The following is a 14045-nucleotide window of genomic DNA, read 5'->3' as shown; positions in this document are numbered from 1 at the left end:
GCTGACATAAGGTCAGAATCTCTGTTACAGGACCTCTCTACTCTGTCTTGGTGCCTGGGCCTAAATGTGTGACAGTGGCCTGTTCCAGTGGTGGGTGACGTGAAGCCTGATTCTCTGCTATGACATGAAGACTGATTCTGCGCTGACATAAGGCCAGATTCTCTGTTACAGGACCTCTCTCCTCTGCCTGGGTGCCTGGGCCTAAATATGTGACAGTGGCCTGTTCCAGTGGTGGGTGACGTGAAGCCTGATTCTCTGCTATGACATGAAGACTGATTCTGCGCTGACATAAGGCCAGATTCTCTGTTACGGGACCGCTCTCCTCTGTCTGGGTGCCGGGGCCTAAATGTGTGACAGTGGCCTGTTCCAGTGGTGGGTGACGTGAAGCCTGATTCTCTGCTATGACATGAAGACTTATTCTGTGCTGACATGAAGCCAGATTCTCTGTTACGCGACCTCTCTCCTCGGCCGAACATCTCGAACCTGAACATCCAGGTGTTCGCTCAACTCTACCAACATCAGATTTTATAAAAGATACATTGATGACATCCTTTTTATCTGGCGAGGTGACCTCAGGACATTGGAAAGTTTCATTAAGGAGATTAATTCCATATCTTGGAACTTAACATTTATATCCCACATAGACCCCCATACTGCAATTTTCTTGGAAATTGATCTGTCCTCTGCAAACAACCACATCACTACCAGTACTCATTTTAAAAGTGTAGACGATAACAGTTATTTAGATTTTCATGGTTGCCATTACAAGAAATGGAAACTTAATATTTCATATGGCCAAATGAAAAGAGTATGGAGAAACTGTTCTGACAACACTACACTTGAAAATCAACTAACTACCATACAGAATAGATTTTTGGATAAAGGTTATCCTTCTGGTCTTATCCAAGACTCTAAAGAAAAAATTATGCAGAAAAGCCAGACTGAATGTCTAAAACCACGGGCCCACAAAGAAAACAATGGAGCATATCGCTCCAATTTCATTACTAGATTTAATTCAGATCACAGTCGACTCAAACAAACTTTAAGAAAACATTGGTCCATTCTTCTTAAGGACCCCATTATAGGGGATGATCTACCTAAGCAACCAACTCTAATTTTTTGCAGAGCTCCTACATTAAAGAATCTGTTAGCTCCATCACGCCCAAATTGCTTTAGATTTACAACGACTGAACCAACATCATTCAAATATTAACCGTCAGTACCTGAAACACAGTGTATCTAAACACTTTTCGGAGAATCATAATGGGGATCCCAGTGGGTTCAAATTAACACCTATAGATTGGATATAAAATTCCTACGTACAGCTCTGCAGAAAGGAGATGTTTTAGATTTTTCAGTAACACTCTAAGGGTGCATTCACACGTCAGTATTTTTACCTTTCCAGATAAACGTTCCTGTTTTTTGCGGATCCGAAAATCTGGATGACATGAGGATGCTTTTAGCATGTCTTCCGCATTTTTGACGGATCTATTGACTAGAATGGGATGACGGAACGCAAAATCGGACAAATAGTAGGACAGGGTATATTTTTTTCCAGGATCCGAATAACGGAACCCACGGAACGGAACGGAATCACGGAATCGGAGAGCACCATGAGTGCTGTCCGAATATTTGCGGATTCCATTGAAAATGAATGGATCCGCATAACGTTCCGTTTTTAATCGGAACGGATGCGGAACACCAAAACGGACGTGTAAATGGACCCTAAGGGTACTTTTACACTAGCGGCAGGACGGATCCGACAGGCTGTTCACCCAGTCGGATCCGTCCTGCCGCTATTTCGCCGTGCCGCCGGACTGCCGCTCCATCCTTATTGACTAAAGTCGGACATGTAGTACTTTTAGTCCGGCGGCCTCTCGCCGTGCTGCGCCGGAGCTCTGCCCCGTCCCTATTATAGTCAATGGGGATGGAGCGGCAATCCGGCGGCACGGCGAAATATCGGCAGGACGGATACGACAGGGTGAACAGCCTGTCGGATCTGTCCTGCTGCTAGTGTGAAAGTAGCCTAACCCCCTATGGATTCAATGAAACCCTGGAATATGCCAATTATTGATTATTATTATTTATTTATTTTTGTTATCATATAGCATATCATATTCATTACCATATATATCATTATGTCCATCACAGTGTTATCTCGGTTATCTCGTGACTAAAGCCATTGAAATCCATTAAAAAGTTTTTCTTGCCTTAACGCATTAACCATCAATTTAATTTGTCTGTGTGTGTATATATATATATATATATATATATATATATATATATATAGTAGCTGCACTTGGTATTGCAGACTGAGTTTCAAATTGGGCCATGTGACCAATGTATGTGATGTCATTGGCCTTGAAAGAGCTTTTTAGCAGGGGTGCCAGGAGTTGGATCCCCAATGATCAGATATTGATGACCTATCCTGAAGATAGACCGTCAATACTAAACTCCCAGAAAACCCTTATAAGCAAAGATAAGAATTATGATATATATATATGAAAAACAGTGAAAACTTAATGTGTTGCCCATAGAAACAGTCAGGCACCTGCAACATTTCATAAGGAAACAATTGATTACCATGGACCACACCAATGTTCTTCCTTTGGGCTTTTTTCTTTTGTAGATGCTCACGACTATTTACAAAGTCTATGTCCGATGTCATGTATTCACAATGATTATTTTCATCCCTATAGGGCAGACCGAAGAGAAGCAGTTTTCTCGAGAAATATCTGAAGAGGAATATAAGTGTCTACCCTGCAGGGAAGATTGTTCATACTGTACGGCTGATGCACCCTGCTATGCGCAGGAGGACAAGAATTTGCGGATTGCTGTCATCTCGTTCCAGGCTTTCTGCATGCTGCTAAACTTCATAAGCATGCTTGTGGTCTATCATTTCCGTAGAGCAAAGGTAAGCACTATTATGTATTCTAATAACTACAGATTCTGCTGGATATGTTAAATCTACCAGTAGTTTACCAGATGGAGAGAGTGGTGAATATCAGTGATGAGTGAAGTTCTTTAAAAAAAAATTGCTCTGTGGCAAATTACTTAGTCACAAAGCACATTTCTTTGTAAGTAACGGGTGCAAAGATGGGGAACGGCCATTGCACCAACCCCCCCTCCCGTCATTGAACCCCTCAGATACGCGTTCATTGCTAATCACGGCATCTGAGATTAATATTAAGGTCTTTCAAGGGTTAATCATAATTTTTTTTTTTAATATAACTTACCTTATTCATTTGAGCACGAAGAGGCCGCTGTGGCAGTCTTGCTTAAAGATCCAGCGCACTTGCCGGCGTGGTGACAACACCCTACACTAAATTTCGCGCTGGATCTTCAAGCAAGATGGCCACGGTGGCCTCTTCAAGCTCAAATGGATAAGGTTAAGTAAAGTGCACACAATTTAGTGATTTCATTTGTACAGGGAGTGCAGAATTATTAGGCAAGTTGTATTTTTGGGGATTAATTTTATTTTTGAACAACAACCATGTTCTCAATGAACCCAAAAAACTCATTAATATCAAAGCTGAATATTTTTGGAAGTAGTTTTTAGTTTGTTTTTAGTTTTAGCTATTTTAGGGTGATATCTGTGTGTGCAGGTGACTATTACTGTGCATAATTATTAGGCAACTTAACAAAAAACAATACATTTCTGACATTCAAAAACAAAACAAAAACAAATTAGTGACCAATATAGCCACCTTTCTTTGTAAGGACACTCAAAAGCCTGCCATCCATGGATTCTGTCAGTGTTTTGATCTGTTCACCATCAACATTGCGTGCAGCAGCAACCACAGCCTCCCAGACACTGTTCAGAGAGGTGTACTGTTTTCCCTCCTTGTAAATCTCACATTTGATGATGGACCACAGGTTCTCAATGGGGTTCAGATCAGGTGAACAAGGAGGCCATGTCATTAGATTTTCTTCTTTTATACCCTTTCTTGCCAGCCACGCTGTGGAGTACTTGGACGCGTGTGATGGAGCATTGTCCTGCATGAAAATCATGTTTTTCTTGAAGGATGCAGACTTCTTCCTGTACCACTGCTTGAAGAAGGTGTCTTCCAGGAACTGGCAGTAGGACTGGGAGTTGAGCTTGACTCCATCCTCAACCCGAAAAGGCCCCACAAACTCATCTTTGATGATACCAACCCAAACCAGTACTCCACCTCCACCTTGCTGGCGTCTGAGTCGGACTGGAGCTCTCTGCCCTTTACCAATCCAGCCACAGGCCCATCCATCTGGCCCATCAAGACTCACTCTCATTTCATCAGTCCATAAAACCTTGAGATATTTCTTGGCCCAGTCTTGACGTTTCAGCTTGTGTGTCTTGTTCAGTGGTGGTCGTCTTTCAGCCTTTCTTACCTTGGCCATGTCTCTGAGTATTGCACACCTTGTGCTTTTGGGCACTCCAGTGATGTTGCAGCTCTGAAATATGGCCAAACTGGTGGCAAGTGGCATTTTGGCAGCTGCACGCTTGACTTTTCTCAGTTCATGGGCAGGTATTTTGCGCCTTGGTTTTTCCACACGCTTCTTGCGACCCTGTTGACTATTTTGAATGAAACGCTTGATTGTTCGATGATCACGCTTCAGAAGCTTTGCAATTTTAAGAGTGCTGCATCCCTCTGCAAGATATCTCACTATGTTTGACTTTTCTGAGCCTGTCAAGTCCTTCTTTTGACCCATTTTGCCTAATAATTATGCACACCTGATATAGGGTGTTGATGTCATTAGACCACACCCCTTCTCATTACAGAGATGCACATCACCTAATATGCTTAATTGGTAGTAGGCTTTCGAGCCTATACAGCTTGGAGAAAGACAACATGCATAAAGAGGATGATGTGGTCAAAATACTCATTTGCCTAATAATTCTGTACAGGGTGTATGTTTATTGCTGCACTTGTAATAAAAAAAGTGGGTCTGGAAAGGGACAGTGCCTATGCGGCTAAACCGCCATGCGAACAACGTAAAAAAATTCTAAAAATAATGAAACTTCTTTTTGCTATTCACCCTCGTCTAAAAACAAAATGTTAATCAATAAGTCCCGTGTACCCCCAAAAATGGTACTAATGAAAACCACATATCGATGAGCAAAAACAAGCCCTCATACAGCTACAACAGTGCAAAATTAATGAGTTCTTGGTCATGGAATGTGGTAACATAATGAGAACTGCTTTTTCCCATTACTACCCCAATAATACCACAATTTTCACTCCATAATATACACCTGACCATAAGACGCACCTAGGATTTAGAGGAGGAAAATCAGACCTCAGATCAGATCCTCAATCATCATCAGACCCCCAACCCTCATCAGAACTTGATCAAACCCCAATCTTCATTAGACTCCAAAATAAGACCCTACAATCTTCATCAGACTTCAGATCAGACCCAAAATCTTGATCAGACCCCAATCCTCATGAAACCTCAGATCAGACCTCAAATCAGATCCCTGTTCTTTATCAGACCTCAGATCAGACCCCCAAATCAGATCCCAATTTTTCAACAGACCTCATATCAGACCCGCAAATAAGATCCCCATTTCTCATCAAAACTCAGATCAGACCCCCATCAGACCTCAGATCAGACATAAAACAAATAAATTACCTTACATCTCCTGCTGTGGATGGCGTTGCCACTCGCAAGATCCAGTGAGCTCTTCCTGCACTCATAGCTCCCTGGTGTTCAGCCAGTACCCCGCTGCACTGCGACCTGATCTTGCATGACATCAGGTCATAGTGCGCTACGTCCTGATGCTGTACAAGGTTAGGACACAGCACAGCAGGCGCCCGGCAGAAGACCAGGGAGTGGCGAGTCCAGCCAGCACCAGGACAGCTTTATTCGTCGCTCCCTGGTTCTACTGTGTACTAATGAGCACTAATATAATGGAAGCGCTCATTAGTATTTCCCTACTTTTGGGGGGAAAAGCGCATCTTATGGAGTGAAAAATTTGTTAATAGAGGTTAATGTATATGTACCCCAACATGGTGTCACTAAAATGACAATTTGCTCCCCCCCACTCTCCAAAAAAGCCCTTATACAGCTCCCTAAACAGAAAAATAAAAAAAGTTATGGCCAGGAAAAACTGCCTCCTGCTGCTTTATAGCTTACGCTTCCTTAGCTTAAAGGGGTTCTCCAGGAATTAAAAAAAATACCTAAATATTGCTTTATTATAAATATATTCCCAATTACCTTTCATTAGTTATAATGTATCATTTTGTCCGGTGAGCAATCATTAGGAAAAATAAAATGGCCACCATCCTATTACTTCACTCAAAACCTGTCCTAATCACACAGGACAAGTTACTTCAGAAGTCTGCCTTATCCTGCTCTCCTACTTGTGAGGGTTTAGAATCCTGAATACAAATGAGAAAATCTTCAAATTAATTTCTGTGGGAATGGAGTTCACGAGGAGACATGAAGTACAGAGATGATGGACAGGACAAACAGTGGTAATGTGGGGCTGTGATAATAGAGACTGCATACAAGTACTGCTGCTCATTATCCACATCCCTACCCTCCTCTCTGTACATCATGTCTCCTATTAAGCTCTATTCTTGTTCATAATTCCTGAAAAGTAGAGCAGAGAGGAGGATGAGGCAGCTATTTAGCTCACTGCTCTAAAGTAACTTTTCCTGCTGTGTGATTAGGACAGGTTTTGTGTGCACTAGTAGAACGGCGGCCATTTTATTTCTCCTAATGATTGCTCCCCAGACAAAATGAGCCATTATAACTAATGAAAGGCATTTGGAAATATATTAATAATAAAGTAAAATTTAAGAATGTACATTTTCTTAATTCCTGGAGAACCCCTTTAAAATACTCCTTCTGTATGTTTTTAGGGAAAGAGAAGAAATATGGAATCACTCAATGTCGAGAAAAAATCATCAAATTATCAGCAAAATAATTCCAGTTAGTATTGTGTTGCTCATCATTAGGCTTATATGACAGCATTATTTCTTGACTGGCTATGTCATTGAGTTGACATGCCTTTCCTGAACAAAAGCTGTAACACTCCTTGCTCTGGCAAGATGCATTATCATCCCGAAAAATGACTTCATCATCTTTTCATCACCAAATATATTTTCTATCTATGGCATGTCCAAAACATCTATGCACGCCTGTGTATTGACTGTTGAGTTAATGATTGCTTTCTCTCCTGGTCCTTTACCTGACATTCAACCCATATCATAAATCAGCAAGGCAAATTACATTTTTTTCAGACAGTCATCCTTACATGTTCCATTACAACGGTATCAGAAGAACATTCCAGAATCATCTCCTTTGTCAATGTACTTTCCTGACTCATCATTATCCAGTGATCCACAGAACCCTTGTTTTATTCTTCAGGTGTTAGTACTGTTTTTTATTTTACTTCTCTACCAGTAAATCCAATTTGATTTAGCAGATTTCTTATAGTTCTATAAAAAAAATTAGCTGTTTTCGACTATTTGTTTTTAATCAATTTGTGTTTGTGGGTTTTCTACTTGTAAAGCTAAATGCATTGGGGTTTTATCCCAATGTTATTTTTCCATTTCTAACTTTCCTCTTTTATTTATACTTTTAAAATTTTACACACACATAGTTGACTTGGAAACCGATATCTTTTGTCACATGGAATTGAACATGCGTGACCACCTCAGCAATGTTATTGAGGTGGACACAGAAATAAGGAAAAGAACAAACAGTTGATGCTATACAGAAACATTTTATTGAATAACTCAATGATTATTCAAAATTTAAATTACATGCAAATGTGGAAGTATTCAAATCAAGGTGCTGGTTTGAAAATTATAGAATTTTTGTTTGTGGGATGTGTTAAATATTACCGGCAAATCATGAGGATAGCCACAATATCAAAGTACTAAAAAACACACTGCAGATTTTTTTTGCATTTTAGATAGGTGCCTTTGTTTTAGAAACCCACATTACAAGGTCATTCTAAACATTTTTAGTGATTCCATGGGTTTTTTCTCTTGTGAACGAGAATATATGTACCTGGAGTTAAAATAATTTATTCTTATTTGTTTGAGATATATTTCAAGAAGCCAGAAAAAGCTGGATATACATCCTTTAAATTTGGCAAGTCCATAATTATTGCTAGGTAATGATGGACGAACATTGGCCGGGACGTTTCGCGAATGCGCGTTCGCAATCATATGTTCGCGAACTGCACGTTCGCGGAGGGCCCCATTGACTTTAATGGCGGGCGAACCTGGGGAACCTTAAGGTCATATTTTCAGCCACCAAATACTTACTAGAAGTGCACAAATAGTCCCACAACATGGACAGTGACATACCAGAGGGGGATCAATGGCAAAAATTCCCGCAAAAAATATGTATTTTATTCAGGGGCCATTTTTATGCATCTTAAAGGGAAACTCTCAAAATGTGTCTGCTGGAGCCTAGAAAGAACAAGTGATTATGTGGCTGGAGGTATATTAGACGGTCAGTGGATAACAATTTTCCTCTAGGCCAGTGGAGTACAGGCCCCAAAAATTAGGCATTCACCTGACAGAAAAGAACAAGTGATTATGTGACTGGAGGTATATTAGGCGGTCAGTGGATAACAATTTTACTGTAGGCCAGTGGAGTACAGGCCCCAAAAATTATGCATTCACTGGACAGAAAAGAACAAGTGATTATGTGGCTGGAGGTATATTAGACGGTCACTGTATAACAATTTTACTGTAGGCCAGTACAGGCCCCAAAAATTAGGCATTCACCTGACAGAAAAGAACAAGTAATTATGTGGCTGGAGGTATATTAGGCGGTCACTGAATAACAATTTTACTGTAGGCCAGTGGAGTACAGGCCATAAAAATTAGGCATTCACCTGACAGAAAAGGCCTTTTATGCCACTGTATATACATAAGACAAGGACCATTCTTTGTTCTGGATGGTGGCGGATATGTGTGGGCTGTCATGAGGAAATTCAATTACATGTGGTCGTCACAGGTGTTGAATTCCTCCGAGATCCATGCCTCATTCATTTTTAGAAATGTGAGGTAGTCCACACTGTCGTGAGCTAGGCGAGTGTGCTTATCGGTCACGATCCCCCCTGCTGCCCCACCCCCCTACTTTCGGACAGGACTCTCGATGAGGGGCAAGCCAAGAATTCCATGGCAAATTGTGCCAGCTGTGTCCACAGGTCAAGCCTGCACACTCAGTAGTCCAGGGGTTCCTCGCTTCTCAGAGCGTCCACATTGGCAATTAACCCGATGTAGTTGGACACCTGTCGGTCTAGGCGTTCCCTGAGGCTGGATCCGGAGGGTGACTGTCGATGGGTTGGCTGCAAGAATGATCTCATATCCGAAGTGACCAACACATTTTCAAATCGCCCTCTTGTAGGCGCGGTAGGATTGGTACCCGCACCTGATTCGCTGTGGGTGGAAATTCCTATGCCAGTGCCCGCAATAGCAGAATGCAGCATCTCTCACAGCAAGGCCTGGAAATGCTGCATTCTTCCAGCCCTCTGTGATGCTGGTAACATGTCCGCCATTTTGTGTTTGTACCGGAGGTCTAAGTAAGTTGCCACCCATTAGTGGTCCTTGCCCGTTATGCTTTTCATACGGGGGTCCCTCTTCAAACATTGGAGCATGAAGGCCCCCATTTGCACTAAATTAGAAGCGGTGGAGCGCCCTGGCTCCTGCTCATCACCCAGGAGAATGTTGTCCTCAGTCTCCTCCCCCCAGCCACGGACAACACCAGGGATCCCCGAAAAGTTTAACGTCTCCCTCAAAGTCTGCTCTTCTTGCTCCTTCTCCTCCTCCTCCTCCCAACAGCCACCATCCTTCTCTGATTCCTCTTCAGACTCCTGCTGTCTCGTCTCAGATGGAGTAGCCACCCCTGGGAATTCATTCAGCATTGTGACTTCCTCACCTTCCAGCTCCAGCTCCTCGACGGCTTAATCAATGACACAACGCAATGCACACTCCAGAAAAAAGGCGTAAGATACGATGTCACTGATGGCGCCCCGACTGTGACTGACCAGTTTGGTGATATCATCAAATGGCCGCAGAAGTCTGCATGCGTCGCGCATGAGCAGCCACTGGCGCGGTGAAAAAAAAAACAAGCTCCCCAGAACCTGTCCTGCCGCAGAGTTCGTACAGGTATTCGTTAACTGCACGTTTCTGCTGGAGCAGCCAATCAAGCATATACAAGGTTGAGTTCCATCGCGTTGGGCAGTCACAAATAAGACGTCTGACGGGCAGGTTGTGCCGCCGCTGAATGTCAGCAAGGCGAGCCATGGCCGTGTAAGATCTTCTGAAATGGCCCAAGATTTTCCTGGCCTGCCGCAAGATGTCCTGGACCCCAGGGTATTTGACAACGAATCGCTGCATGACCAAGTTCAGGACGTGTGCCATGCACGGCACATGTATAATTTTGCCCTGTTTCAGCGCGCTCGGCAGATTGGCACCATTGTCGCACACCACTTTACCAACTGTCAAATTTAGCGGTGTTAGCCACTGATCTGCCTATGAACAGAAAGCTGAAAGAAATGCAGGACCAGTGTGGCTCTTGGCTTCCAGGCACAACAGACGCAGCACAGCATGGCAACGTCTCACCTGGCATGTCGAATAGGTTCTGGGGAGCTTGGGGGGCGTGTAGCGGAAGAGGCGGTAGCAGTGGAAAAGGAGGAGTCAGCCGAGGAGGAGACGGAGGATGGAGTGGGAGGAGGAGAAAAAGAGGCAGGCCTGCATGCAATCCATGGCGGTAACACCGGTTACATGCTTGACGGCCGTCAGAAGGTTCACCCAGTGGGCAGTAAAAGTTATGTACCTTCCCTGCCCGTGTTTGCTAGACCACGTGTCTGTGGTCAGATGTACAGTATCTTGGCACCGACGATATTCACTTGCCGCTGAACATATAGCTCTGGGATGCCCTTCTGGGAGAAATATTTACTTCCGGGGACTTTCCATTGCGGTGTACCAATGGTCACAAATTTTCTAAAGGCCTCTAAGTCCACCAGTTTATATGGCAGCAGTTGGCGGGCTAGCAGCTCCGACAAGCCAGCTGTCAGCCGTTGGGCAAGAGGGTTATCTGGTGTTATCATCTTTTTACGGTCAAACATTTGGGCCACGGAAGCCTGCCTTTTGCCAGATGAATGCGACAACGGCACGGTGGAAGGTGGGGTGGAGGACAAATGGGAGGAGAGTGGAGAAGGAGAAGAGGCAGGACCTGGAGTCCCGGGAATGTGGCTTTGTGGGTTCTGACGGCATTGGGTGGCGGCCGTTGCTACCTCCTCCTCCTCATCCGATGCCAAGAATGGCTGCGCATCGGTAAGGTCTGGGAATGGATGGGAAAATAATTCCTCTGACTTGAGTGGAGGGGCTATGGTGGTGGTGGTGTCTTTGGGAGTACACACAGCAGAGAGTGAGGAGAGTGCAGACACAGAGGATGAGGAGGGTGCAGAAGCGGAAGGCTGAGTGAGCCACTCAACCAACTCTGGTGCGTCCTTTGACGTAATCGCACGTACCTTCTCCAACTTCCCACTTAGGCTCCAGCCTGGTGCACCTGCCCGATCCCTACCATCCCTGTGGAACGGCCTGCCTCTTCCTCTGCCTGTCATTTTCAAAATGAGCCTGTGCCAAAGTCCCTAGAGAAGAGAAGTATTTCTGGAAACAGTTTTATCGCAGGCCTCGATTAGTATTTGTTGGAAGCCGGTGTATCGCAAGCCTCAATCAATATTTGGCGGAAGCAGGTATATCACACCCTTCATTCAATCAGTATTTTGTGGAAGCAGGCATATAGAACCCCTTAATCAGTATTTTGTAGAAGCAGGTATATCACACCTGTTGCAAATAGTTGTTCCAATAATGCTTGAGACCTCTATATACCTGCAGTATCACAGCAGAACCGTACACAACTGCTGCACAATACAAATGCACTATAATATACTTTCTATGTTAGAAAGTAAATTATCAGTATATCACACATCGATAGCACACCTATACCAGTCCTTAAAAGGACTTTTGTGGCCCTATTAGCTATCATTTAGTGTCCCTAACAGTCTGTCCCTGCTCCACAAAGCAACCTCTCCCTACACTGGCAAAACACAGAATGTAAAATGGCTGCCAGATCGGGTTCTGTGATAGGGTGGGGGTGTGTCCATGTGCTGAAACGTCTTATTTGTCTGTCCTGTCCCACCTGATGGATGTGTCATGGGTCAAAGTTCGGCGCAATACAAAAGAATATGGCACCGGCGGACATCGCCATATGTTCTCATGTTCAGCGAATTGCGATTGAGCAAAGTGTGCCGCGAAACAACCACCGGGCAAACCGCAATGCCATCTCTATTGCCAGGGCTTGTACAAGTTGTACCTCTGAAAAGACACAAGAATTATTGTTGAAAGGGGTTGTCCGGGAATACATAATTTCTGACAGGTGCCTGCAGCCTGGTTTCCCTACTGAAATGATCACACTTAACTGCTCCCCGCAGCTCCAGCTTCCACACTGGCTTTCAAATCTCCAACTTCTGGTCTGGAGTTTGTTTTCTTCCTCCCCGGCATGGGCATGGTCACCTGATCGTCTTCAGTCAACTGCCAGCCAACTGCTAGCTTCAGTCAGCAGTGATGAATCCACAAGAGACATGTCACTGCTGAAGTGGTTGGCTCAAGACGATTAGGTGACCATGCTGGGGAGGAAAAAAACAAACCCTAGACCGGAAGATGGAGACACATGATCCAGCGTGGAGGACTGGAGTGGCCGGAAGCAGGTAAACATGATCCTTTCAGTAGAGGAGGCTGCTGGCACCTGATGTATTCCTGGACTACCCCTTTAAACACTATTTTAGACGTTTTACACCGACAGATTATTGTTCATTATATTTAAGTATCCCTTTATTGGGGTTCCCACAAGGGATATTAGTCAAGTCCATATAGCCTTTAATACACTGTACTTCTTTGTGAGAAATCCTTCACATTTAATAATGTGGGGGATTGCATATAGATTGCAAGCCTGGTTTCATTTATAATGTATCCCTAGTATTACTTTGAGGCATCTGTTGAGTTCACTGTCTGTTAATTTAGTCAATGAATTCAATCCATATTATATGAGATTTTATCCATTATGTAAATGTTGTAGACGTTGAATGGCTTCCTTAAGCTGACACAGTCATTAAGAGGGACATAAAATGTGAATCAAACCACAGAGCATCTCCCACAGTTGAAGAGATCTAGATTGTTTTCATCCAAATGACATACACTTTTGTTGAAATCACTCGTATCTCTGATTTCTTCATAGAATACAAGGACATGTACAGTATGTATTAAGGTGGGTTTACACACTCCGAGGAGCAGCTGATTATCAGGAAGGAAGCGTTCCTGACAATTGGCTGCTCGTTCAGTTGGGGTGAAGCGCTGCATTTACATGCAGCGATCGCCTCCACAGTAGGAGGATGAGCAATGGCTACTGAGATTGCTCATCCTCATACAGCCGTATTTTTTCTGGGCAACATAGTATATCTGTAAAGAATAAATCAAGGCAACTGGACTTACTGTAGATTTCTTGAAAACGTTTCACTCGTTCTTCCAATGAGCTTTCTCAATTCTGAGTGACTGTACAAGAATTCTCTGGGAATAAATATGTAACTTAATCAACATCTGGTAATTATACCCATGCTGGGTATAATGACCTCTGACCCCATGCTGGGTATAATTACCAGATGTTGATTCAGTTACATATTTATTCCCAGAGAATTCTTGTACAGTCACTCAGAATTGAGAAAGCTCGTTGGAAGAACGAGTGAAAGTTTTCAAGAAATCTACAGTAAGTCCAGTTGCCTTGATTTATTCTTTACAGATATACCATGACCTGGATAAATGAGAACCTTCACAGACATGGGCAGCATAGTGCTGTTTAGATAGTAAAATCTGCTGCCCAGAAACGATAATTTACTTGTCTGCATGAACGACTCTTTCACCCGATGATTCAGCATTTTGCTCCTTCTTTAGGTGATCGACTGTTCCTTTAGACGGGAAGATTATTAGGAACTAGTATTTGTAGGATCTTTCATCCTCTATAATATTTTTGACAAT

At 43.4% G+C, this 14045-nt stretch overlaps 1 protein-coding gene across 1 annotated transcript in view; it reads left to right on the top strand.

The window, feature by feature from the left end:
* GPR158 (G protein-coupled receptor 158) overlaps nt 1-14045 on the top strand; it is a 409668-nt gene that overhangs the window by 187026 nt on the left and 208597 nt on the right. The window contains exon 4 of the mRNA XM_040434051.1: nt 2700-2914. Within this exon, the coding sequence (XP_040289985.1) occupies nt 2700-2914 (215 nt within the window). The remainder of the gene's footprint in view (nt 1-2699; nt 2915-14045) is intronic.

Source organism: Bufo bufo, chromosome 5 (assembly GCF_905171765.1).
Source record: "Bufo bufo chromosome 5, aBufBuf1.1, whole genome shotgun sequence".
Taxonomy (NCBI): Eukaryota; Metazoa; Chordata; class Amphibia; order Anura; family Bufonidae; genus Bufo; species Bufo bufo.
The sequence above is the reverse complement of the archived record's forward strand: the minus strand, read 5'-3'. Positions and strand labels throughout refer to the sequence as shown.